At 42.9% G+C, this 27,818-nt stretch overlaps 3 protein-coding genes and 1 non-coding gene across 5 annotated transcripts in view; 2 read left to right on the forward strand and 2 right to left on the reverse strand.

The window, feature by feature from the left end:
• Positions 1-1,918: 1,918 nt before the first annotated feature.
• LOC311355960 (alpha-protein kinase 3-like) lies at positions 1,919-14,346 on the reverse strand. Of its 2 annotated transcripts, XM_084475732.1 has the most exons (16): positions 14,317-14,340; positions 13,930-14,022; positions 13,696-13,825; positions 12,559-12,597; positions 12,070-12,191; positions 11,626-11,743; positions 9,861-11,328; positions 5,456-8,324; positions 4,868-5,015; positions 4,566-4,693; positions 4,416-4,451; positions 3,844-4,118; positions 3,379-3,467; positions 3,077-3,294; positions 2,754-2,802; positions 1,919-2,533 (listed from the first exon to the last, which is right to left on the reverse strand). In XM_084475732.1, exons 3-16 carry the CDS (start codon positions 13,821-13,823, stop codon positions 2,215-2,217), a joined length of 6,006 nt encoding a protein of 2,001 aa, XP_084331858.1. In that variant the 5' UTR covers positions 13,824-13,825; positions 13,930-14,022; positions 14,317-14,340; the 3' UTR covers positions 1,919-2,214. The 2 variants fall into 2 exon arrangements, with proteins under 2 accessions (XP_084331858.1, XP_084331859.1); XM_084475733.1 differs by lacking the exon at positions 12,559-12,597 and having other exon boundaries at positions 13,696-14,022; positions 14,317-14,346.
• Positions 14,347-19,952: 5,606 nt separating this feature from the next.
• On the reverse strand, positions 19,953-25,718 carry cry5 (cryptochrome circadian regulator 5). Its single transcript, XM_084476307.1, has 11 exons — positions 25,623-25,718; positions 25,138-25,357; positions 24,432-24,626; positions 23,747-23,865; positions 23,215-23,372; positions 22,542-22,682; positions 21,949-22,116; positions 21,390-21,530; positions 20,645-20,796; positions 20,333-20,553; positions 19,953-20,241 (listed from the first exon to the last, which is right to left on the reverse strand). The coding sequence occupies exons 2-11, from the start codon at positions 25,350-25,352 to the stop codon at positions 20,183-20,185; spliced, it is 1,569 nt and encodes a 522-aa protein (XP_084332433.1). The 5' UTR covers positions 25,353-25,357; positions 25,623-25,718; the 3' UTR covers positions 19,953-20,182.
• Positions 25,719-26,041: 323 nt separating this feature from the next.
• AC3HAE_026713 (transfer RNA histidin (anticodon GUG)) lies at positions 26,042-26,113 on the forward strand. The gene has a single exon. It is a non-coding gene; the product is annotated as a tRNA-His (tRNA).
• A 722-nt stretch (positions 26,114-26,835) lies between these two features.
• Positions 26,836-27,818, forward strand: part of LOC311356198 (FERM domain-containing protein 5-like) — a 48,316-nt gene continuing 47,333 nt past the window's right edge. The window contains exons 1-2 of the mRNA XM_084475958.1: positions 26,836-26,944; positions 27,367-27,478. Coding sequence (XP_084332084.1) covers positions 27,377-27,478 — 102 coding nt within the window. The 5' untranslated portion in view covers positions 26,836-26,944; positions 27,367-27,376. The remainder of the gene's footprint in view (positions 26,945-27,366; positions 27,479-27,818) is intronic.

Below are 27,818 nucleotides of genomic sequence, written 5' to 3' on the forward strand. Positions count from 1 at the left end.
GTGCGATGTGTTTCCCATGTAATCTGCATAAATGGTCAGAACTGGTAAATTAGATTAATTCACCCTCAACAATAACAGGTCAATATCTGTGACAGGACAGGCCTCTGTGGCAGAGGTCCTTACTTCTACTGGGTCTATAACGTTTTTTGCTGTTTTTTTTTTTTACATGGGAGGTAATCAAAGAAAACGCAGAATAAAAAATAATAAATAAAAATAAATACAGGACATATGTTGCAAGAAATACGTCTGCATGGAATATAGTTCTTGAATGTAATTTAACTTCTCTGTGTGCGCAATCTTCACATTAACTAAATTGTAAATTGACGTTTCCAAGTGTATGCATGACCCAGTTAAATCCTAGGGTTTTGAGTTGATATGCTACCTCTCTACCCGATTACAAGATAATCTGATAATCTTGTTAATCTTTCGGCACCTGTATGTTCCAGCTTTAACATCAAGTCGATTAATATAAAGAGATAATAAGATATGAATTACTTTTAGATGAATAAATAATAAATTTTATATTTTTATATTTTTATAAATAAAAATATATAATCAAAACTATATTTTTATAAATACCATTTTTAAAAGGTTGGTACCTTAAATAATGACAATCCTGATGTAGCCTAATACCACTGAAGGCCCTTGGATTTCTCTTTCCATCATTAAATGACAGTGATTGTTGAAAACCAGGCTGCACATGTAACAGATCTTCCATTAGACAACTGGCTACTGTATGACATGAGTGTTAATTCTCAATTCGCCCCCATTAAACACATTCAGAGCTCTTCATTACATTTGACCAGAGCTGCCTATCAAGACGTGAAGAGCTTGGAAAATGTATAACCCCCTCTCTATTTTTTGCCTGATTCAGTCATTAATTTTCATCTTACGCACTGAACGAATCTGTACAGATTAATACAGAATGTCTCATTTGGATTCTTTGAATCCGTTCAGATGAATGTTTTACATTCATACTGACTGTGTCAACGGAGATGGAGATTCAGATGATAAGGTAAGTGATAAGTACATTCAGCTAACTTGAATGTACACACATTTGAACACATTTGACTAACCAAGGTAATAGTTTGCTTGTCCACAATTGTTATTATTTTGGAGAAATTAAAAATCTTCAAACATTAATCAATAAAAATGGTAACTGTGTAAAATAGCTGAAATTAGTAACTGTCCTGGTTTTAGTTTGGTTGATTTGTGATTAAAAAAAAAAACATATTCAACATTGCACAGAACCATTAATTAGAAAAAATCTGGTTTAGCAGCAATAACATCAAGCCCTACTCTACAATTTTCTCATTTGTCTTCCCATGTCTTGTATCTCCACTCCAGATGGGTAGAGAGTGATTGAAAATGAGTGTAATTAAAGCCTTAGCCTTCCGGTTGAAGTCACGGTCAACTGTCATGTGTTCTCCTCCACTGTTAACAGCTTGTAACGCTATGTGCTGTGACTAAAACGTCATCACAGCTGACACAGGGGAGACACTTTTGAAAGCATACACACTGTCTTTTGCCATTAACGGTCAAACTTGTTTGTCATTCATGATTCAGGTGTCTAATTGAGTTGACCAATTTGACATTTTAGAGGAAGCAGTCTCTATAAGTGGCTTATAAATAAACACAAATATTGGCAATTAAAACATGTATGTGTTTCTAGATATAGACATATGTAATATTGAATTTATTATATCAATATATTTATTATATCAACATTTATTCAATGTTGTAGACTCCCAATGCTGGGAGACTGATTAAATTAAATTATATTGTCTCTATCTGAATTGTGTGGAGTGATGTAAATAGCACTTCTCATCAAACATTACGCTTTTATTTAATACATTGGCATTACATTTTAATTAATAGTTTGACATTTTAATTGCAATTATTTTTGACCTTTGGTGAAATCAGGATAACAATCAATGCCATATTTCTTTGTTGTTTTCTGGTGATCATTTGAAATGACGTTTGAGTGCCAATAAGGTACGCAGGTTTAGTAAACATCTTTAACTAGTTAATTATTCTCATCTCAACTCCCTCTAGGGGGGACAAAGCTCGAGGAAACGGGTGCCCCCCTCTTCCTAGCGGTAGGGCTCTGCACCCACACATCCATCACCCTACTGGCCTGAGTTCTGGTTCTCTTCTGCACAACCACCACTTCACGATCCTCTCACTGGGAGAGACATGAATGAGGCTGAACGATTAACTCGTTATGTTTGATGGGCTATCCTCTTTTGCTGTCATAGGACTTTTGCTCCTATCCTGTTCCCCGTCAGCCTTCCTGGGTAGCCGGGGGCTGAGGGTAGCTCTCCTGGCTGTTCCAGGGCTGTGTGTGCCAGCCGCAGTCTTGCGTTGCAGCAAGGGGCTTTTGGAGCCCCTGGACTTGGAGGATGGCATCTGCAAAGAGTCTGTGTGCTTCAGGGACCTAAGGCCCAGCAGTCCACAGTAGTAGTTACACTGGTGCTGGGACACAAATTGCTCCAAGAGGTCGGGATTCCCGACGGCTGACAGGCCTTGATACCTGCGGTAGGAACAACAATACTGAACGACATCTGCTAGGATATTATATTGGCAACGGCCAGCGATGTCATATGGTAGGATATTAGCATTAACTACAAAAATGTGTAATCACAACATTACCACAAATAAAACATCAATTGATGAAGCTTTGCCGGTTTTTCGTTAGTATGTGAAAAGCTGTCAATGTGTGGATTTTATAGGGGAGTAGCATGTATACCAACCCAGTTGATTTGATTGATATTCCAACATTGGTGAGTTTATTGTCCACACCTGCAAAATAATCAAATTTCATAACATACATAAATAAAACATTACATAAATATACTGTATATATTTAAGTTTCAATTGCTTGGATGTTATTGTATGGTCCATCACCCTTGTCAGTAGGAGTCAACATATACATTTAGCACAATTATACTCCCACAAAATAAACTAATGCTATTACTAGAGGGGAGAAAGACTGATTTGCAGCCGTTTAACTCAACAGTGCCAGTCCTACGGTCTACTGTGTTGAGACGATGAGGAGATCTAAGCAATGTCCTACCTTCCAGCTGAGTGAAAAGCAGGTTCCCATTGGTCCACTGGTGAATCCAGTGCTGCAGAGCACAGCATTTCAGCTCCACCTCAGACCCAACCCTGGAGACTAGCCCGTTCCCAGCACTTAGCTTACAGTACTTCAGGTAGACCCCCTTCAGGTCTGCCTCCACTGTGGCATAGGGTACGATGTTGGCTGGCCGGTACATCAGGTACACTGGAATGACCCTGGGACAACCGAGTGAGTTAGGGATTTGGTTAGAATGTAAACACGCACTATGGTGTACAAGGTGATCTGAGTCCTGTACTCACTCAAGACACAGGCCAAAGTTTTCGACCACTCTTGACTCCGCAGAGAAGATCTTACAATATTCCCGAGCCAGACTCTGGATTCTGCATCTCTGTTTTTGTACAAAATGGAAGATAACTACTGTAACAATAAATATATCATAAGTGAGAATATCTTTGTGTTAATTTTACCTCAGTGATGCTGAAATATAATTAATTGATTGATTGAGGTATTAATGAATATGTTAGTTGTGTAAGGATGATAGGATGTTGATATCAGTGTATAGTTTGGCTACCATAAAGTTCTCTTTTCCTTTCCTTAACCTAGGTTGACATCTCGTCATGCTAAACTAGGAGCTTGTCTTGTCTGTGTCAAAGTCCTCATTTCCCATTGTTAACCTTAAGACTTATGAGAATTCACGTTGTCATTGTAATTGTGTATCTCTCCACCAATGACAGCTCACATTATCATCGTTACGATGTACTTGCCTGTCTCTCCATTTCCACATTCCTCTCTGTGAGTTGAGCCTCTCCTTTTCCTCCATAGGCGATCCGGTTGCACATTTTAATCACACAAGTGGTGCCGGACTCAAACAAGGGCTCCAGACCGTAGACCACCTTGGCTCTCCATGTTTTGCGGGAACAGCCCCCTCCAATATGAGACTCCTGCACCATGACACGCCCAAAGAACTTGCTGCCCCAGACACCGCTGTCGGCGACGCCCTTATTCAACAGGAGCGGAGTCATCTCGATCTCCTCTCCCACTACACAGAACCCAGGGTCAGAGTATGAGAGATTTGGAGATATGTTCAATGTATTCAAATGGCTCCATGAAACCTGCACTCAGTTTTCTATTTTTCTATTCCCCAGTCTTTGTTTTTCCCCATCATTATATTTACTTAAAATGGTTGTAACAAATAAGTAAATAAATAAAAGCCTTTTGGTGGATGTATTTCTGTGCATGCATTATTAGGGCACAACGGGAATCAAACCCCCGATCCTGGCAATGTTGTGCAAGCTTAAGTGATGTCCGGTGTGAAAATGTTGGCAAAATATCTTACCACCCAGATCCTCACGCAGCCGCATCCCCCCAAGGACTGCAATACAAATAGACACGGTTCAAACCACGTTGCAGCTGTTAAGTGCTATTCATACTATACAGTTGGATCATCATTATCAATACCATAATAGTACCGTGATGTAATACCTACTTTCTGCACTCAGCAGGAGGTCTGTGATGTCACTGCCATGGTCATTAGTGATCTTGCACCCATAAACCCCGCAGTCTCTCTTCGATGCTTGGACAATAGCAAGGTTTACTGGGGTCTCATCTCCTACACTATACACAAACAAACAGAAAATAACACTGATCTTAATTTTGCCAATCCTCTGATATCCAAATTCAAAAAAATCTATATATCGTAGAAATGTATGGGTGTAAAACATTATTAATGGGCTTTTTTTAAATGTTAAATTTGATGGTTCCATGAAAACAAATATTTTACGGACTGACCTTCGTTTCACCTGAACTACCTCCACATCGTCCCTGTACCAGCTGATAACTGAGTCACTCAGGACGTTGAAGAACTGGCACCACAGCTTCAGGTGTCCTGAGGCATCAGAGAAGCTCTCGCCTCTAATCTTACGGATGACCTGAGGAGCTAAAAGGGGAGTACAGGCCCCCCCATGGCGTGTTACATCTGAACCTTACTGTGTTTCACATTCTCCACTCTCCTAAAAACGACAGAGGGAATCCTATCCATGTCTCGTCTATATCTTGGTGTTGGTAGCGGCTGTGCCAAAACTAACAAGCAGGGGGCTCCTGCTGTCTGGGCTTCCAGTGAGACCTGGCCAAAGAAAGCTTCACTGACTAACAGTGGCTTACTTAATTAAATTAAATAATTTAATCATAATATTAGTGACTGATATACAGGCCTGAGGGATGCTATGTTTATTATACTGATAACTGGATTTGTATGGGTCTCTTATCAGAGAGGCTTCCCTCGACAAACAATGCCAAACTACTCATCAAACATGACAAATTAAAGAAAGGCGAGGTTGAGATAGGATATGTGAGGATGTTTTGATTGAAGCGTTTTACCTTTGAACGGGTCAGGCTTTTCCTTCTCTGCAGCCTTCTCCTCACTCCTGGGGGCCTGAGGCTGCTGCAGGGCTTCCTTTCCTGCTGCTGGGGTCTCCTGAGTCACCGCCTTCCGGCTCAGCAGCGGAGACCGCCTCCTCACTGGCGGAGTCCGCTGGCCGATGGGCTCAACAGCCAAGAGGGACTGTTGAGATGGACCCGGGGGTACGGAGAGAGTCGCAGCACCCGGCAGTGCCTTCCCGGGCTTTGGGAGAACCTCCTCGCTCTGAAGTTCGCTGTCGATGACTGTTGGGCTTGTCGGATTGTCCCCAACCGTTTTCGGTTTGAGGATTAGGATTTTGCGTCGCGCTCCCAAGGCCAGTTCCTTTGGGGTAGCGGAAGAGGTCGGAAAGGTTGGACCATCACTCTTAACCTCCAGTAGGGGGGCTTCATCGTTCGACAAAGACATCTGAGGGGCTATCGCCGTCGTTGATGGCTCAATGATGGAGAGGTTCCCTTGTTTGGTCTCTACACTGCTTCTATTAAGCTCAGGTATCTTCTGTGCATCAACACATGTTGTAGAAAGTACAGGTATGCTTTTCCAATTACTTTCACTGTTAAGTTGAAATTCTGGATGTGGGATCTGTTTAAATCCTTCATCAGTACCATGTAAGTGTTTTGGACTGTGATATTCTAAGGAAGGACCAATTATCTCACTAGAGTCTCCTGTACAACACAACTCTGCAGTGTCAATCCCTGTCACCTCACTATGTTCCTGAGTCATGGTAACAGACGAGTTTGACTCTGTGAGTGCTTTGTAGTTCCCTTCCCCAAGAGAAGCATTAGAAGAACATGTTATTGTGGTATTGAGATCTGTAGTGGCAGCAGGGGGGGTCTCAGGACTATTTCCCAATGAAACTGGAGATAATGTTCCACATTCATGGCCTGGGTCCACTATATTGTCATTTTCCATGCTGCTATAAGTGTTTCCAGTGTCTGCGATGCCCTCTGTGTCAATCACAGTTATGGGAGGGATGCAGAAAGAGAGCATAGCTTCTGGGGGGATAGCTGGAGCAGTGGTGATAAGGGCCGGGTCGGCCGTACACTCGGTTGTTGTTTGTCGATGAATTCCGTGTGGTGATTCAAACTGTTTCACCATGGTATCTGGTACCTCAGGCGTAGAAACAGAATTTGGTTCTGTTTTCGGTTCCATTTCTATTTCTTTTGTGCTCTCCACATCAAGTCCCTTTCCAATGTCTTCTCCTCTAATAGAAGAGGTTAGAACTTTAGTATTCAGGTCAGTGGGTGGCTGTGGTTGCTCTGGTGAACACTCTGTTGGATTTATTCTAGGTTGCAATCCAAACAGTTTTATCGCAGTGTCTTGTACCGCAGGAGTGGAAACAGGTATGGCCTCTACTCTCTCCGAGGGCTTGATTTGACAAACTGGCGGCAAACTGGTTGCCATGTTTACGGTGGTACGGGATTTTGGTGCAGTGCTCAGAGTTTGAAGTTCTGTCGCTGTGGGTCCAATCGCAGTATCCGCCGCTGTGACACCACTGCCTTCTATTTCTTTTGTGCTCTCCACATCAAGTCCCTTCACAATGTCCTGTCCTCTAGTTGAAGAGGTTAGAACTTCAGTAGTCGGGGCAGTGGGGGTCTGGGGTTGCTCTGGTGAACACTCTGTAGGATTTATTGTAGGTTGCAATTCAAACTGTTTTGCCCTAGTGTCTAGTACCGCAGGAGAGGAAACAGGTATTGCCTCTACTCTCTGTTCCATTTCAACTGTCTCCTCCAAATCCTGTACCGTTGCATTGTCTTCTCCCTGTGGAGGAACGTTAAAAGAGGCTACAGCTTCAGTAGTAGGGGAAGTGGGTTTCGGGGGCTGGTCTGGGGGCTTCGTCTGTATTTTCTCTTCCACTGCAATCATTAATGCCCTCTCTATATCATGTACCTTTTCAAATTTTTCTCTCAAGTCTGGAACTGTCCCGGTAGCTGCTTCTTTTTCGGTTGATAAGGCAAAGATTGGAGTGGATGCAATGGACTCAGCTGTCGCTGAATTTGTCTCATCTTTAGATGGAATTGACATTGCAGCATCAAGGGCATTCATCTGAGATCTCATAATTTCAGCAACTGAAAGAACATTAGGCTCAGGTATGTGGGATTCCTTCAGGGGGTTCTTTTGTTGTTCAGATAGGCTTGTGTCTGGAACATTTATACTTCTGGGTTCCATTGTAACTTGTTGATTGCGGGTGTCAAAACCAGTTATGTTTGTTTTGTGCATCATTGGATGGGTCTCAACTGTGGATTTTAACACAGGTTCATTTTTTATTTCAGTGTGAGAAACACCTGCGTGTGTAATGGAAACATTTTCCTTTTGGCTCTCATCTAGAGTGGCTCCTATTTGTGCTTTCTCATCTTCCTTCAGGGCAACAACAACATCTACTTCCATCTCGACTTTCCTCTGGCTCGGAGCTCGACGCTCCTCACATACTAGCAACGTACCTGCCTGGTGCCCCTCAGCCGTATCCTCCAGCGGTACGCCTAACCCCTCCTCTGTTTTAACAGCTGACACGCCTGGATGTTGGATGGCATGGGACACGCTACACCCTGGGCCGCTCTGCCCATTGCCCAAATTTCCGTCCGGGAACTTCGCTGGCTCTGTAAAAGGGACTGAATTGCGTTCACTTGATCCCCTGGAATGATCCCTCGCGGTTCGCCTTGTTCCCGGGACAGGGTGGTGCGCAATGTGTTGCTGCCCTCCCGCTGCCACAGTCTCCTCTTCTGACGGAGTGCTTCGTGGAGAGGGCGCGGCCACGGTGTGGGGGGAGGCTGGCAGTTTGAGGCCGGAAGGTGCGCCAGTCCAGTTTGGCTGTGCATGCGCCTGCGTGACCTTGAGGGACAAAGGAAGTAGAGATGTGTCCATGCTGCAAATAGGTACCGCCTTATCCCTGGCTATACTCGCCCATAAACGCAGGTGTTTATGCGCGTAGCGACAGCATGTGATGTCAGCATGGCAAGGGCAAAACAAGGTAGCATGAGCATAGACATCTCACACATTGGATGCAGTATTTTGGAGCTTGGTTGTATGTGCGCACTGCGACAGGTCCTTTTCTGAAGGACGGCCTAAGACATGCAATCATAATTCCAAGGACTTTTATGTTAAACTTGCCTTTGCTTTTCCACTGCAGACATCACACAAAATTGTGTTTTTGTATTGCTTTTTTTTTTTTCCCATAAATCCTATTTGTTTTATAATATTAAATCTGACGAATGATTGTGTTGAAGGTATTGGCGGGCGGATGGCTACTATTATCACTTAGTATTTCCAATTTCGAACCAAAGTGGCTACAGTAAAAAAAAAGCATAGTGCAGCTTTAAGAGATATACATATACCGGTATGTATATATATATATATATATATATATGTTATGTTATTTTTTTATACATTATATATTTTTAAAGTTTGTATGCATTATTATTGCTATGTAGACGACAGCTCATATAGCAGTAAAGGCCGCTGACATCATCAACAGCAATAGTGAAAATATGTAAATGAACACCCTCAGTAGCAGGTATAGTAAACTAACAGGTGACGTTCTCTGTGTATGTCCCTTCGTACTGATGGGTCTTTTAAATACCTCTGCCTTTTCGTGAAATGAGTAAAGAGGGAAGACTATTTTAAGTCCCAGTGGGGCCTGAGTGGAATGTAAATCATTTTAAGTGGTACTCAGCTATCATGACCTGTTCTGTCTCAGCTTTTGTTCCCACACCGGTCTGGCATCCATCAGGCTGGTTGAATATTGCATGAGCAGTGCACGGGTCTTCATATCATAAATCATGGAGTGATTGGAGTGAGTTGTCATAAGACTGGTCGTGGCTTCCACCAAAGCACACCTATTTTTTAATAGCCTTACTTATATGGAAAAATGAATAGGCCTATGGGATATTGTGATAAAGTAGATGGATAATAGATACTATTTTTTTATGTTGGTTATTGGAGTACAAAACAACTGCATCAAGAGTAATTGGTGCGTTAGATAAATGTTATTATGATCCAAAATCGTCTTCAGTTCGGCTTATCATTAGACATTTTGCTCATATTAATCACGGAAGTGTGAAGATCACTGACCAAATTAAATGACTTTATATAAGACTTTATGTAAGACTTTATATAAGACAACATAAAATGATTATTATATTGCAACTGTGTGGGTCTTCCAAGTCTCCATCTTTCTAAGTAACGCGTTGCAAAACTTACACGTATACCTGTATCCCAAAGTTTGTGTGCGTCACTGAATTCGCGCAGCACAGTGGGTGCGAGAGCTTGTTAAAGCTATATTTAGAGATCGGATGCCTGTGGTACCCATCTAGCCTGTGGTCGAAATGCAAAGCAATTCATGAGCTCATGCAAAATGGGGTCACTCACCTCGGCCAGCTGTTGTGGCTCAGACACAGATACATTCTCCGGGCAAGGGTTTGTTTCCTTCCTGCATCCCTGTTCCCCTGGCGACTGGCGGAGAGCGTCCTCAGCATCCCCTGCCGACTGGCGGAGAGCGTCCTCAGCATCCCCTGCCGACTGACACCTCCGCAGTGTTGTCCACTGACGTCTTGGGTGTGAGGGGGGCTCCGAGGGCTTCATTGGAGTAACCGGCGGCAAACAGGATGCCATGTTTACGGTGGTACGTGATTTCGGTGCAGTGCTCAGAGTTTGAGGTTCTGACGCTGCGGATCCGATGGCAGTATCCACCGCTGTGACACCACTGCCTTTAATGTCCTTCTGCTTTTGGTTGCTAACTAAGGGCTGTTTGGGCGTCGCTACGTGTGTTGGTGGTCGTTGTGCTGGGGAAACTTGGGGAGATTTTTGGGACCTCGAATCCAAATGGGTTTTCTTCATATCTCTGTGTTCAACTTTCTCCTGAGATACTAGTTTATCTTGTTTACTTTCTGTCCCATTATCACCTTCATGTTTACTGAGAGTTCCAGCAGGTGAAACATCAACAGGGCGTGTGTTAGGAACGGGCTTTTTCTTTTGCGTGGCGCTTTTAGGTCCCTCTAAACGGGCCGAAGCTCCATCCAGAGATACCTCATCCTTCTTTGAAGGTTTTTTATTGACATTCAACGCTGTCTCTGTGGTTCTCTTCTGGCCCGGTCTTGTGTTTGCTGGAGTTGCAGAATCCAGAGCAGTGAAGGGAGGGGAGCTCTCCATCACCTCCTCTGAAAGCCCCTGAGTGTTGACCACCTCTGTGCGGGCTTGTGTTTCACAGGCCCGCACATTTGAGCTCCTCTCTTTGGAAACCCCCTCCCCTTGGGCATTCTCCTTCACACCTTCCACCTTGTTTGACATCTTAATCTTTTTCTTCCCTAAGGGGGTTTGAGGTTGATGCGGAGTGAAAACCTTCTGCACCGAGTCGTACAGGTAAGTCTTCCCCTTGCCCCCTTTCTCCGTGACCCCCCCGTGTCCATTAACGACCGGTGTCCCGTTGGCCACCAGGGGAGGTTTCGCCACCATCTCCCCAGCCGTAGAGACCTGCAGCCTGGCCTCCGCCTCCGCCTCAGCCCCTGGCCCTGGAGCTTCTTGGCGCTCTCCGGTGGGTTTGGGTGCCTCCTCCATGGAGCCGGGGGCGCTGAAATGGGGCGCCATTGGGGAGCGGCGTTTCCTCTGCGAGCGGTCTGGGCTGAGGGTCCGGAGGGGCTCCTGCTCTGCCACATCCTGGTTCTCACAGCCCTCCAGATCCCTACGGCGGTTCTCAGCCTTCTGTTTGAGCTTGGAGAAGTAGCGCTGGTGGATCAGGTACTCGTTCATAATGCCCACCTCCAGCACTCCGGAGCAGGACACGATGCCCTTAGTGTTGCTGGCCGAGGCCTGGTATATAGCAGCGTCCTCCACGGTACAGCTGGAAGCACAACAAGCTGTCAGATCAGGTCATCAACCACAACAACAGCAATAACAACTCCACATTGGCAGAGGGAAACGATCACAGCCTTTTATCCAAAGAGTCGATTGTGATACAGGAAATTAGCAATATAAGAATTAGGCATCTTTCTCAATGATGCCTGCAGGTTAGGCTGTGGTCGTGGACATTGGAATTGAAGCCAGTACGTTTCACCTGGGAGTCAACCAGCCTAGCCAGTACAGTATCCTGTAAATATTTCTAAATCAGCAAAAGAACTGGCTGAAAAATAAGACATACTTGTAAATGTGCAGGGAATGATTTGGTCCATTGCGGAATATTTCATACTTGGGCAGTCCACAGTATCTATCTAATTGAACGTCATCTTTATACCAAATCACTTCAGGTATAGGATGACCTAAAATGGAAACAAAGAGAAAATATGATGAGAAAATGTTATGTTTAACACAACGAAGTATGCATCACAGTTGCTAATGATTTCTTGCAAATGTTGATTAACTAGTTTATCCTATATTTTGTTCATACTGTATGGATATAAAGTAGTGGATTAAGAAAAGTATTCATGAAATAATAACAATTCTCCTTAACCAACATTTAGGGTGCACAACATGAGGGGGAACATCTTAAAGCTATTGTGCATGTACGGTATATTTGTGTATGGTGTTGTTGTGCATGCACTTTTATGTATTTGTATGATTATTTCTACCCAGATTGTACTATTACCTTTCACTTCACAGGTGAAGGTCACTTTGCATTTCTCGGACACAGCTCTTGACCTCAAGGTGAGCTCGAAGGTGGGCTGGGTCTCCTCAGCCAACTGGGCCATCACACTGCACAGGGTGCTCCTGAAGAGGGTCATCACATGTAGCTGTATGGTTCTGCAGCTTCTATCAATATCTCTCATGCATCAACCCATCAATCCATCAATCAATCAATAACAATTTTGAATAGCTATGATTTACAATGATCAAGCAGAACACAAAAATTACAATTATAACTTTTTTCCCATTTAATCCACGAGGTGAGATGTTCTATGATTCTAGCATTCATTAAAAAATAGCACAAAATATATAGACTAACAAATACACTTTCAGAAGTAAACAGAAATGTTATTCCATCCACTTCAGTGCATGGCATTCATTCAAGTGCTTTCATACTCATGCTGACAGTGAACTAGCCGTATGATTGATAGAGAAAGATGCTGTACAGTACCTTGCCAGCCTATACTGAGAATACCTGTGACTCGGACAGCTAGGCAGAAAGGAAGCAAGTAGAAGCAGCATGTTAGGCATGTTAGCAAGGCATTACACCACACATCACAAGGGATGCTTGTCACATGTCAGCAAAGCATGATCATATGGAGATATGAATGTGTCCCTTGATTGATTTTGTTTATTATTATATTATATTTTACAAAGATTATATTTTACATACATTATTTTAGCGATATTAATTGTTCCTTTATTTTATCTTCGATCCGGTCGTTACTATCGTAAGTCCCGGAATAATCAGTAGCCTACTGTCAAAAATAATTAGATAGAAAATCAGATTTAGAATCAAAATAACAAAATAAATAAGCAAAAAATGTACTAGTGTGGTCAATACATCGAAATGCAAGAATACACAAGAAGAGGAGGAAACCAACCGTCAAAAGTAATTTTCTAAACCTTGCCGCAGACACACACACATCACATTCTAGTGCAGTAATTACAGGGTGAATGAAGCCCTGTTAACATGATGTACACACGTTCTAAGGTCAAACTTATTGAACTGTGCTAACCGGGGTCATCATGACACGGATAGTCATCAATAGAACAATAATCAATTATGTCGTCCATGTGCGGAATAAGCACGGAAATGAAATCTGCTCAGATGTTAAATGAGGCTTTTCGAGGTTTAGTGCAGGTTCGGTGCCCTGTGTCAGGATCTTCACACACTTCACTGCATGTGTACCACAATTAGGCAGACACAGTAAGACACTGGCTCGATAAAGAGTTGCAGCCATGCAAGCCGTCACGCAACATGCTATTCATGTTTTGTTTTTTTCATCCACTTGGCATTGGGGAATGTGAGGAGCACCGTGTTGCTGTTTGACAAAAACAAATTTCTAACACGACATGGAACATTTATCTGACAGAAATACATTTAGCATTTAAAATACATTTAGCAATTATGATTTGCAGCTGCTTTTTATAGAATAGCAGAATTACTGGGATTGCGGGCTTGCAATCAGCTTGAAGTTAAAAGCTCTGTTTACCACAGGGGAAGAAGCTCACAAATTTATTGTCAATATTATCCTACACACATCTGAGAGCCTCAATGTATCCCAATGAGTTGTTGGGTGTGTACCTGCTCTCAGGCCTGACGTCAGAGAGGTAGCTCCGGCTGGATGGCCGGCCGCTGACATCATCCGCATTGTGGAGGCCTGTGCGACCGTCTCCAGAATAGGAGCGCTGCATCACCCGCCTGGAACTCATGCCTGTGGTCAGACCTGGTGTTTCAGCTCCGATTCAGGTTCACTCGGACAATCTCACACAAGAGAGAGAGAGAGAGAGAGAGAGAGAGAGAGAGAGAGAGGCGTACTGTATAGTGTTGTCTTGTGGATGTGAGGGTAATTCCTTTGGAGGCGTTGGATGCCTGGTGGTTTGAATATTCTTGAAAATACTGAAATAGAGGCTGAAAAAAAAGGAGGGAAAAGTTGATTAGTTGATTAGTGAAATAAATAAATGATCAATGATGATCCATGATCAAACATAAAACTTAAACTTAAGGAAACTTCACAACAATATCACAAAAGGTGCAAACTTTTTCCTGTTGTCTTGTTCTCCCAAACACAATAGAACATGAATCACAAGACAGAGGATGCTACGTCAAAAAGAAAAAGATAAGTCCCAGTTCCTTGGTCCCTATGACTCCTGCTTGCATTGTTTTAATTGTATTCTTCACATGTTGGATCTCTGGTTCACTCACCCTTCACATATTCCTTTGTGTGCCTTGACAGATAGCGCACTGCCCTCACTCCAGGCTCTGCGATCTCCAATCAAACATGAGCATGCGTAGCCTGCCGGTTATTTATAGGAGGCCTACAAATAGGCATGAGGCTACATCACACTTTCCAAAACGTACCTTCTTGGGTCCATTTTATTTAAAAAACAAGGTGTAGACTTTGAGAAGAAAAAGCTATTGACTCTGTGAATAGTTGGGAAATTCAAGTCTTTTATCACCGGAGTAATCCACAGTATCTTCTCAGATTTAGTAGTCCTTTCAATTGGGATGAGATGGAAAAAGGGTGTCGGTTTTACTATTAAGCAACAAACAATATCTTCATTAATAAATATTCGACATAAAATGTAGTTGTGTATTGATATTTATAAAAAGGGTTAGTGTTGAAAAACAACAACATTTGCCTGCCTGTCTTACTGCATGAGGGTTATATGTGCACAGTAAAATCAATCCAGCTACCGTTATGCTATAACATACGCTCAGTAGACCTTCTCGTTTAGCTCTGAATACATGCAAACGCTCAGGAAGTGGTGGCATAACATAGTCTATTTATATGGCATTAATGTTACCATGTGTGGGGCAATAGTGCATGCATTGTCCTGCTATTGACAATTACACTGGACCCCAGAGGATGGTTGGTCAGAATAGAACTGCCTTATATAGACAGCTCAGACTGACTGTTTAGTAGCTGCTCACACCCACATCCTTATAGGCATTACACATGCACATGGAGGACATGCATGTGCAAGCCATGCACACGCTCACACAGAATAAATGGAGTAAAGGTATGAATTGTGATTTGTATTGTTGTTGTCGTCGTAGTCAATGTAACTGTAGTAAGTTTTAAAGACCAAACATTTCATTGCTTTATTTGTGTATTCATTTTACAATTTAATCCAGTTCACTTGAGCAGGCTATGGACGGGTCTTTTAGTAACTTTTTGTTGACATTGCATATTCATGTGATGTATTTTGGTCATATTATGAGTAGTTTGTTTTGTTTAGATCCCTGCTTGCAAACAACAAGTTTCTTCCTGAACAGATAATAACAAGACCCTGCTGCTATCAGTTACAGTTTCCTGGCCCCGAGGCGAGCATGAATCACAAAGTTCAAAGACGGCAATCCGAATCTCCTCTTGTGTTGCATCAGATAGTCGCTCATCAAATTACACACGCGTGTGTGCTTGCTCTGTGGCTATTTTAAATAACGTATTTTCATCATCCGTCATATTATTCCATCACATGTTTGCTTACAATTACCACTATTTATATGTGACACAACGTGTTTATGGAGAGTTGAGAGGCAGTTCAGTGGCAGTCCGGTGACCGGTAGTTTACAGGAGGCTGTTCCCTCCTGCTCCCTGGTATGTTTTGGCCCGACCGGTAAAGGTTTTGCCATGGTCAGGGGGTTTGTTTCCCATGCGCCTATCCATACTATTCCCTCCCATCCCTATGCTGTCGAAATGCATGATAAATTAAGGAAATGTCAAGCTATTTTGTACTTATGTTTGTCCGGATATCTATACGAGCCCGAGTTATTGGATTGCCAAAAGGTTCCATCTGAAGTTTGACGAAACGGTGACCATGTATTTTTCCAAAAGACAACAAAGTGTTTTTCACAATTTTGTATGAAGATGGGGAAGAGAAAAGAAATACAAATGAGTTTAATACTAAGGAGTTTCTGGATTCAAATCTCAGATGATTGGAAGGAAGCCCTGAAAGACCTGGACAGGAAATCACAACAGAATCATTGTGTTATTTGGAAGTAGTATATAAAGAAAAGTTTAAAATATTCAGCTTTGATAACTCGATGTTGTGTTCCAGTGTCGGTCTAGTGCTCTTTCAATGTGGAAGATCTTAGTTCAGCTTTGTACTCTGTCAATGCTTCAAGGTATGCTTCACGGGGAGATTGATATGTCCATAAAAGCAGCTCTGCCTTTGGACTATCTGCCTTTTCTTTTAGTATTTCTTATATGTATGTGTACAGTATTTGTATTAATCGTGTCTACCTGCCAAGGGACTGCAGCTGGAAATTAGTTTGTAGCTAAATCTGGTAAAATGCATCTCATCTTCTTGTGCAAGAGTGTTTTTGTCCATGGTCCCTGGAATGTTATGTATGGCCCTGCATAACAGTGAGCAGGCTTACATCACCATGTATGTACTCAACGGTATTGTGACTGAACTGAACACAAATTTGAGAAAAACAATTTGAAAACACACAATACATTCGTAAAGTTTTGCAACTAACAACTGCTTATGTAGACCCTAACCCTAACCCTAACCCTAACCCTTAACGTGTATTCAGACTTGGTTTGATCCATTCTCCCCTCTCTATAGCTGTGTGAACCATCTCACAGACAGGCAGTTGAATAAGTGCCACCGGCTGCTGGCTGTCTTCACAGGGACTATGCCAACACTGGGGCCCTGTGCCCATTATGGACTGGATTCTTCCAGGGGTGCTGAGGGACATCCAAGCCCAACAGCGGTTATTAATTAGAAAATATTTTTTTAACATTTACCACTTTCAGTATGTACTGTAACTAGAGTACTGTAACTAAACATGACAGAGAGTGTGAATAAGTTTGGTGGAGAACTAGACTGTGTACCCCATCTTGTTTTCCAATCACTGTCTACGCCTGGCAGGGTTAGTGGGGCAACAAACTTTAACTGGGGCTACATTACCTCTAATGTAGAGGTAATGAATATTATTTTTAACCTGTGCATATCATGTGTATATGTATAGTACTTACAAAATCTATAAAAATTCTATATATAAATACCAATATAAATATATGAATACTATACTTTAAGCGTCCAGGCTTTGTAACATGTGTCTTTTGGGAAATGTTAACAATGAGGAAAATAGGGATAGAAAAGTTGATTTGGTTATTTAACTAGTTCAACAAGAAAAATAATCACCAACCGAAATCCACCATATTTAAATCCTGACAAACTCGAATATGGGGGGGGAATATCAAATAAAACATTTAAAACATTCTGTTCAAAAGTGAATCTGTATCTGTTATGATGAGTGTATTTAACCGTTGTCTGTGACACACAGACAGCTGTTTGCAGCAGAGAATGCGCACAGCCAATAACAATTACAGTCTATTTCCCAGTCATTGCATTGGTCATTCACAACACAGTGATTGGTGCCATCTGTGTAGCCAGGCCAGATACATACGCACACAAAATCACACATGCGCACAAACACACACACACACACACACACACACACACACACACACATACACACACACAAACACGCAGACAGACAGAAACACACACACACACACACACAGGCAAACACACGCACACACGCATGTCCAAAAAAACTGAGAGCATATACCCATTTTCTGCCTGGTTGAACCTTTGAAGCCTTTTTTGTTGCCCAACAGGTGCTGTGGGACTTTACAATAGGGGCCAACATGATAGACTGTGACTGCAGTGAGGCTGAAAGAACTGATGTCTCCCCTGACTGACGCTGTAGAAGGCGGTGGAGGTGACGCATAGAGCTGGAGACAATGTGAAGAGAACACATACTTCTCCTCCTTAGTGGTGTTCTGAAGGTAGGGCAATCATGTTGACCAGGCTTCAGGTGTGTGTCCTGACCTTTAGAAGTGGACCGGTGTATCTTTAAAGGGCAGTGTGCTAGGACAGGAAGTATTTACTTTGCCCCCACACACACTTGAGTTGTTTCTAAAACCAAGCAATCATGTTAACTTTGGTCAAGTGTCGTTATTTATTTATGTAGTGGCCTCTGCATTTCAATTAGAGAAGAAGCTGAGGCGTTCTGCGGTCTTTGTATGAACTTGATCAGCAACGCATTTTAATGTCTACTCATTTTGAACCCCCAGCATCCCCAGTGGGGAATCTCTGACCCAACAATGTGTCCAAGTGTGTCCAATGCCGCAGTATCATAGCACATAATAGAAATAGTGATGAGGTTATTCGTGTATGTGTGCTGCCTGCGTGGAGAATTATCCTGGACCAATGGCATAAATCAACCGTATATATAACCGCTCAAAGTGTTCCTGCCCAACTCGGACGGGACCCCAGAACGATGAGGTGTGGAAACGGAGGCGGTCACTCTGTCGCAGGACAGACAGACGGACGGATTAAAAGGGCTGTGCGGGCGGAACATGGTTACAGCTTTAAAACCAAGCCAGGGTTTGAAAGACCCTAGACCTGCCAGGGCTTGTCAGGACTCTAGCCTCTCAATCATTTGATACGCCACACACCAGAAACAGATAAGTATTATGGGATGTTGGTAGTGCGGCGACCCTGGGTCTGTTCCTATGGTCTCCCTTTGCCTCTCTCTCAAAAACCAATCCCTCTCAAAAGTGAACCAGTGTTCATTTCACATACACACACGCACTCACACACACTCTCACACACACACACACACACACACACAAACAAGTTCATACAAACAAGCGCACACATCCACATCCACACACGCACACACAAACCCACAGACGGTCATTACGCACACACACCCACACACATACACACGTTGGCAGGATAGATGGTGTTGATGTTTGAGGGGTCTCTGTGGAAACCCTGCTTGGCTTTGTGAGGCCACTGTGGAGGCTGTGACATCATTGCTGGGGTATTCACGCCATGTTCAGGGCCAAGGAAGCGCATTCCAGAAGACACTTGACCTCCCAGGACAGCTGAGGCCCACGTCTCTCTGTGTCCTGTCTCCCAAACACTCACACATACACAGACACACAGTCCAACGCGTCACAGTCATTACCATACGGGACGCTACATATTCATACGTCCTCCCCCCGGCCCGACGCATAATGTGCTGTTAGTCTGGAGTTCTCGTGTTACGACTAATAGGGCTGATTTTTAGTTTGCGCACAGACTGCTGATCTGCTATTAAGCAGAAGGAAGCCGTTGATCAATTGAGGCTTGTTTTCTGAGGTATTCTGCCAAAATGTTTCACATTTCAACAGAATGTGGGGGAATTTTAAAGAAAGATACAGCGTTTTAATGTGTTGCGATTAAGAGTAGCCTGCCTACTGGAAATTGAATCTTAAATGTTTCATATTTTCTAGCAGAGAAGAGTGGTCCCAACTCTTCATAGGCTTATTATAAAAGTTCTCTATAATTGGTGTATTCTTAAATTGTTGCTTATGTTTTTAATGAGTGTCCTGACCCGTTTTGTCTCTTATTAGATGAGACAAAGTGATAAACTGGTTGGCTTGCGCTTCGTCAACAATGGAAGAAGTTAGATGGAAGAGGAACAACCTCATAAAACATAAAAACATTAAGATGTTTCCCTTGTAACATAAAATAAGAATGATTGGCTTGAATTTGAACTATGTGGCATTATTATGATCTTCAAACATAATAACAAATATTTAAACATTAGCATCCTTTGTGAATCCTTGAGTGCCCTCTAGAGACAGTGGTGGGATTGTTTTAATCCCAGCCACCACAGAGTCTCTCAATCCAAGTTGTGAGCTATTTTGAACTGTAGGACTCACATAGCATTATCAATACCATGGCAGCTGACAATAAGTATGCACACTTACGACACCATTCTGATTCCAATACAATTTTTTATTATTTCAAACGATTAAAGTAGTAACGTACAGTATTGTGAGCTAGATATAGGATGGTTGACCAAAATTATCCCTGAAACTAATCATGTTTTGTCATTCACAAGAAAAGTTGTGGAAGCCATGTAAAAAAATATTGTTTTAATAATGTGTTCATAGAAAAAGTAGAACATTAAAAACAAAACTATACATCATCAATTCTATGCCCCCCACTTCACAATACAAGTGATGCCGAAACAGAACAGATGCATGATTGTTATATCATTTCTTCTTCTTATTCTTCAGCATGTCCAAGACAGACGGTCCCTTGCGCTTTTCAGCTACAACAAATATAAACAAAGCGGTATAAATTATTTCAAACAGATTTAAAAATAGACTTAATATAACAAGATTGTCAGTCCCTATATTTACCTCTCTTTGGTTGTGGCGATTCAGAGACTCCCTGAGATCTCTTCGCATAAGATGTTTTCATACGCTGGATGTTCTGTTTGCTAATTACTTCGTGCTCTACTATTGGAGAGGGGTAGTCTTTACCCACAATGCAACCCGCCGCCTTCTGAACATTAAGGGGTGCCTTCCATGGTTCATATATGTACTCAACAGGGAACTTCTTCAACACCGGCAGATATTTCCTGAAGACAATGAGTTTCTGATGAGCACATTCTAAAAAAGGCAATCAAATCTATAGATATCGTCTTTAATTAATGAGTTTCAAGATCTTACTTGATGTATTCTCCGTGTTTATCAGTCTTCTTTCCAAAAGCAACAGGGGAGTAGACCCTGAAGTACTGGTGGAAAAAGGCGCTGGCTGACAGCCACAGCCAGTTCCCAGCGTTCAGAGCCCAGTCTCCGTCCAACAGTAGCCCCTCAAACACCTGGGGATAAATGGCAATATTCATGATAACTTGCGATAAATGTCCATGATGCTTACAATCAATAACCTAGCACAGTGTATATGACTGTATATAATATACAGGATAACTTATACAGGATAATGTTTCAATATCTATTATAAAGTTCAATAATTATGTAGCAAACCGAATGATAAATACCTAGCAGAAGGTACGATAAATGTCCAGGATAACATAAGATAAATATCATCATAATGTATGATGAAAATTCTGGGATAATGTACGAGGAAAATTTGAGGTAACATACGATAATTATCCAGTAGAATGCAAGATAAATATCTAGCCTAATGCATAATAATGATCCACTATACCGTACAATCAAATTTAGCATAATGCAAGATAAATGCCCAAAATGACACATGATAAATACCCAGAAAAGCTTACGATAAACATGCAGGATAACATACAAAAAGGCATAGGGGATATGCTTCCCTCTAAGAAGGAGATACAAGCAAACAGACACACATATACAGTATAAACACACACACACTTCTGATGTGGAATCAACATCAAACCTGGAGGCAAAATAGGGGTTCCTTTTATACGGATGTACACACCTTCTGGCCCTCCTCCCAGCTGATCCAGAGGTCTCCTCTGGTGAGGAAACAGGCCACGGCGTGCCGAGCCAGGTGGTGGATCCAGCCCTCCCGCCGCAGCTGGGTCATGATGGCGTCGATGAAGGGGAAGCCAGTACGCGCCTACAGAAGGAGACAGAGACCAAGACAGAGAAAGAGAGTGAAAAAGGCAGAGGGGGTGGTTACAGGGATGATGTTTACAACTCGATTCAATTTGGTATTTAATTACATATAGGATTACCGGTTTGTCTCTTGAGACATCATAAAGCTTTAATGAGAAAATCACAACGAGAAACTTATTTTACTCCAAAAACACAATGCTGAGAAACCACTGACATCTTCATATGCTTTCCAAAACATTGAACGATAAACATAACATCTTGTGACTATACATTTTCCTGGAGCCTGAGACCTGAAAACGGCAGTAAGTTTGCACTGTTGGTTACAAAGGTAGCTACTAGTTTCTCTTTTTTTCAAATGTTCAATGCATTTTTCCATTCCCCCTTTACGGAACCCTCTCCTTTGTTCCCCTGTAGCCTACCTCTCTCCAGGCGGCCAGATACTCTGGGTTGGTGTCCCAGTCGATCTGGGTGCAGACTGGGTTGTCCAGCATGCGGTCAAAGTTGGGGATCCCCACGCTGGCTGTGTAGTAGAACTCTCTCCACAGGAGCTGGCCATGCAGGGACACGGGCGGGGCTGAATGTTTCTTCTGCAGGAGACAAGCAGTTGTCCCAATGATAGTGTGTATGCAGATACTATAAGGAATATCAACATATCATGCCATGGACTGTTTTCCTATTGCATTTTGACAGTGTTTGTACCATTTCAATGCTATATTATATTCAAGCATTACAGTTATGCATGTTTTTATGCATGAAGTACAAGCATTTTATTATGTATGTTGGCAAAATAATAGTTTCGAAATAATCGTTTTTGCCGTGCTCCAACTCATAAGTTGCTATTGAGAGAGGAACAGTAACCAAACTATCCCATGCTTTGGACTTCTACATTCTTTCACTTTTATCTGCTTTTGGAAACTGTACCATTGTGGCACTAACATCCGTTTTTGCTCCAATATTGATACATTAAATTCATGTAAATATAAAAAAATCACGAGGTGACTGAACCACTCACCCCTTCGTAGACGTCAGACAGTCTCCACCAGAAGGTGCGTGCAGACAGGCACCCAAAGGTGACGTAGGGGCTGAGGACTGTGGTGCTGGGGCTCAGCGAGTTGGGAGCGGTCTGAGGCTTCTCAAAGCTGCACACCCACCCCTGGAAGAACAACAAGACATTATAACGTTAATCCACATTGGAAAACAACATGATATTATGACGTTAATCCATATTGGACAACATGATATTATGACGTAAAACCACATCTGACCACAGGACACAGAACATCTGCCTTTCATACGTTTGGTTGGGTGTATTTATTTATTTAGTGGCTATCATTTGTTCTGTTACGTTGTATTTACAATGTTGATGTCATTTCATGTAAAACCGACTCTCCATGTACAGGAAACTTTACTCATTCTGTGGAAATATTCAAATACTTTTCCTTGTCCAATAGTTTATTTATTTTACATGGTTATCAATCTTAACCTACTATTTATCATATTTACAATATTTACGTGTCCCCATAACTAGTGTGGCACTTACACCAGTAGGGGGCACCTATTGTACTACAGATTTTACCATTTAGTTATTTTAAATATAATACAAAAAAAAAAACTTTGGAAAAAACGTAGAATTGCTAAATGAATCCCTCATGGTTAGAGAGAGCGCCATTGGTTCCCCGTCTTACTGTTCTCTGCATGCTTTCCTCCAGCCTCCTCAGAGCCTCCTCCTCTCCCCCAGGAAACAGTGCCTCCTGCAGGCAGGACAGGTCATGTCCCAGCTCCTCCAGGGAGGGCAGTCCATACTGCTTTTCATCATGGCTCTCCAGACACGGTGTTTTCACGTCTGAGGTAGACGAGCATTCTATAGGTTAGGCAAATTGGTTCCAACTTCCAGTATGGCAAGACAAGCTTCCATAATTTCCTTCCTACATAAATAAAGTACCTATTTGAAAAAGGTGCTGCTACTGATATTACTGATTACATGTGTTTATGAATGTCTGTGTGTATATAATGTGTTTAATAGGCCCCAGCCCATGGTACCAAGCTTTCTTCACTGTCATTTCAATTTAAAATATGTATGAAGTAATTTGAAAGACTTGCCATGTATTGTATCCATAACATATGTAGGCTCTTACATAATGCAATATGAAATATTCCTATTGTGAGTCCATTCAACTCGACTCCCAGTGTATACGTAATAGTTTCCTGATTTGTTACCCTTCATGTCAAGGACAGTCGGAGCGGGTATTGGTCTCTTGGGGGGGCCCAGGGTCTTCAGAACAGTCTGGAAACGGACGTAGGTCAGGGGAGCCTTCCCGTTGTTCTCCTCGATGATCCTAACACACACACACACACACACACACACACACACACACACACACACACACACACACACACACACACACACACACACACACACACACACACACACACACACACACACACACACACACACACACACACCTTTCCTTAAACTACCTGAAAGCACAACTGGACATCAGAAATATCTGATATTGAATTAAAAAATGAATCTCATCAACACTCGACCAGATAAAAACCTGATCAGAACAAAATTATGACTACATCAAATATCATAAAATTCTATGTATTGGGCTCTACATGCAAGGCAACACATAAAGAACAACAAACAACATAAGGTTTCAGCTACAGGTGAAAAACCTCTGAATCACAAAGACACACTTGAGGAGGTAGATTTAAACAAAAAACATTACACACAATTCCTTAGAAGAAACTACAAATTAAGTAAAAAAGCTTTTTTTTTTGCAGATTTTAAGTTCAAACATATTGTCAATCCCTCCGTCCTACTGCTCCAGAGATCAGGACCATAGAGACACTGCATCTCTGGACTAGACCCTGGGAGGCGCTCTGGTGGGTGACTGACCGGTCGATGTCATGCAGCGTGTGGGAGATCTTGTAGACGACCTCTACGGCGTGCTCCTTGGCCAGCTCTGCCACCTTCAGGTCCCTGCTGCGGCTGTAGGGCTCGGTATCGTACTCATAGGTCATCCGCGAAACGCCCCACTTCTTGAACAGCTGGGGTAGGACGTCCTGCGGTTTGCCCCTCACCACAAACAGCCTGGAAGGGAAACATAACGTTCCTATTATGACTGTGTCCAGAGGTGGACAATGCCTACCAAAAAAATGGTGATGATAAAAGCCCTGATGAAATAGCATACGGCTGCTGCCACTGATAAGTGGAATTACATGGTTATGCTAGGCAAAAACTTCACAGGACAAGTGGTGGCAAGATCTCAAAGCATTTGATTTTTATTTTAAAGTCTTTATGTCTGCTGTGTAAAGGATTGTTAATTCTCCAGACACAATATTTCCCCTTAGTACCTGGTCAGAACTATAGTGTGTACATAATGTAGGTTTGTATATTATGAAGTTATTGTAATGTTGACTGTACATTTTCATTTTCCAGAAAGAGCTAAACGGTTTTATTTCAAGTTGTGATTTATGTTTTTCACATGTTTATCTAACAGGACACTGTGGCCACACAATGTAGTCATTAGCTCTACTCAGTAGGCATACCTTTTATGTATCTGGTGCCCGTTATACTATATAAAGTACTGAAGGCACCCTACCTTAAGTTCAGTTTCCTCAGACTGCCGTCGAGGTCCTGGAGTGCTCCCATGAGGAACCTCCAGGGGTTGACCCCCATGCTGTCTTTGTTGTGGATGCAGGGGTCCAGGATGAACAGAGGATAGACCTCCTTACATCCCCTCAGAGCCGACATCAGGGCGGGATTGTCGTGCAGACGGAGTCCCTTTCGGAACCAGTGGATGCATACATGCACCATCTCAGCTGCAATTGATATAAGTAAAGCTAATTAACATAACGTTACACTTCAATGTAATGTTATAGCATATAAAAAACACTGCTCAATTATCTTCAAAGTTGCATCTACTGTATTGTTATATCCACCAACCAGTGTGGCACTGGTTTAAAGCATCTCGGTTAAAAATATTAATTAAACACAAAAGGCACAGCACATGCCGATTCACGATGCAAAAAAGTAACACATAGACATATATTAGCGAAATCTGCATGACTATCCACAATAACTTACCCAAAAAGTTTGCACAAAATATCAAAGGCGCTACGACAACACGTTTCACTGAGTTGTATAAACACTGTTTTGTAACCCGCTACGTTACAAAACGACACCACGTAAACGTGAGAAAAAAACAGACAGAACCTAGCCTAACGATTGGCTGGAATCACAAATACCACGCCCACTTATGGATGTTTTAGCTCTTTACCACCAGAGGTCGACACTGTTCGAGATGATTGATAAGGGTGTTAATAATACGACGCAAAAGAGGCTTTAAATAAAACAATAGCGAGATTATTTGTACCCATTCGAAAAAAGCACGCAGTAAATAGTCGATATTCAATTTTAAAAACGCAAACAGGGACAGAACCGGACAATTATATAGTATATGACATACTATTGAGCGGTCGTGTACTCAGAGCCCATCGTAGCTCGCCGTGATCGTATAGTGGTTAGTACTCTGCGTTGTGGCCGCAGCAACCCCGGTTCGAATCCGGGTCACGGCATTGATTCACAATGTCACGGCAGATGGCTCCCTTTTGCCAGTTAGATTTTTGGTAATTATTTGGTGGAAATACATACGAAATCTTTATATCCTTTTCTGATTGTCGAATCTACTGCATTAATAGGGAGTAGGTCTATGGTATTTGCAGATTTAAACCGAACGTTATTTTTCGGAGAATTAGGCCTATCGGGTTTACGGGGTATACGGCCTATTTGTCGGAATACAGCGCTGATCTTGTGGCGAAACGATATGTTTTATTTAAAGCATTTTGATAATACAAGGCGCAAAATATAAGTAACGTGGGACACATGGAAAATACAAGAAAATTGGACGCCACCAGAGGGAGCTGTTCCACAACGAAAGGAGTCGTCGATAGCCTCCCACAAAGTTGGGTACATTTCACCAAACGCGTGGTTGGGTTTTCATCTGCTTAACTTGTTTCAGGCGGAAATGTCCTGCTTGGTGATCCAACAACACTGCTCATCTACAGCCAGCTTCCACGGGGAGAGTCCTACATCCGATGAATTCAGTAAAATAGCTTCTTCTTTTTTTTGGATCCAGCCAACGCCTCCACCCCCCAAACGTAGGCCTAATTGGCCTGGAATTTCAAAATAAGCAGCACTTTAATTAATGAGCAACAGCTTCAAAGCATGACGGACATTACATCACACACCGCCACCAGGTGACAACGATCCGAGGGATTTCCAACATGTGGGCGACGGACTGAATGATGGCGTGAGAGATTCTCTGTGTTCCGCACGCCGTTGGACGACACGCACGCCACTCACGGCGCGCTCCGCCCAGACGGTCCTGCTGCCGCGAGGGGCTCTCGGTGAGAAGGCTGCAATAAATGTCTGACGAAACCAACAGTTTGGACCGACCAGGCAACAGTGTGTATTCATTCTCACGGAGTAGGGAAACGTGCTGTGTGTGTGAGAGCCCTTGACTGATTGCGTTTGTGAGTGTGTTTGCGTGTGTGTGTGTGTGTGTGTGTGTGTGCGTGTGCGCGCGCGTGTGTGTGTGTGTGTGTGTGTGTGTGCGCGCGAGTGCGTGTGCATGCGTGCGTGTGTGTGTATGTGTGTGAGAGAGAGCCCCGCACTTGTATGGAACGATGCACAGCCAGCACCGTCGCGCACGTCTGTCATTTCTCGGCATGTGTTGGATAAAAAAAAAACAAGGGCGCCGCTAACGTGAACGAGTACAACTTATTGATGTTGTGTGCCCTTCTGTCTGCTTGGCTCCGTGCACGACCAGAACCGAGGAGATGCTGAGCCGTCTAATGAGTGGCAGCATCCGGAGTCTAGACAGGGAATATGACTGCACGGTGAGACTGCTGGACGACTCGGAGTACACCTGCACCATACAGGTCAGTGCCAGACATGTCTTCAACTAGGGGAAGCAGACAGGTGCGTCGATGTGAAGGGAACACGGCATTCATGCACGACTTGTCTTTTGAATACCATGAGTACGTGGGTTTTAATTGATCTATGTGGTCGACTTCGACTTCATGAATGAAGATGTGAGCTTTTAGTTCCCACTAAGCTGCTCACTGCGTGTGATGTTGCTGGGGCTGTTTGTGATTAAGCCTCCGTCATTTTGGACCAACTAGACCGGAGCTTGCTGTCGTCACATATTACCTGTGTGGAGATCACGTGGTCGCATGTCGCGGTCTCTCCCGCTCCCGCCACCTGCATTGCGTAGTGGAC

This window comes from Micromesistius poutassou, assembly GCF_964030765.1.
Source record: "Micromesistius poutassou genome assembly, chromosome: 12".
NCBI classification, from domain to species: domain Eukaryota; kingdom Metazoa; phylum Chordata; class Actinopteri; order Gadiformes; family Gadidae; genus Micromesistius; species Micromesistius poutassou.

Coding starts and splice junctions, on each gene's coding strand:
- LOC311355960 (XM_084475732.1), bottom strand. CDS start 13,823: ATGAGTTCCAGGCGGGTGATGCAGCGCTCCTATTCTGGAGACGGTCGC. Junction 4,119..4,415: donor GCTGCGTGAGGATCTGGGTG/GTAAGATATTTT, acceptor GGTTCTGTGTAG/TGGGAGAGGAGATCGAGATG. Junction 3,468..3,843: donor ATGTGGAAATGGAGAGACAG/GCAAGTACATCG, acceptor GTACAAAAACAG/AGATGCAGAATCCAGAGTCT.
- cry5 (XM_084476307.1), bottom strand. CDS start 25,352: ATGGTGCATGTATGCATCCACTGGTTCCGAAAGGGACTCCGTCTGCAC. Junction 20,797..21,389: donor GCTGGGAGGAGGGCCAGAAG/GTGTGTACATCC, acceptor ATTTATCCCCAG/GTGTTTGAGGGGCTACTGTT. Junction 20,242..20,332: donor ATCGCCACAACCAAAGAGAG/GTAAATATAGGG, acceptor TATTTGTTGTAG/CTGAAAAGCGCAAGGGACCG.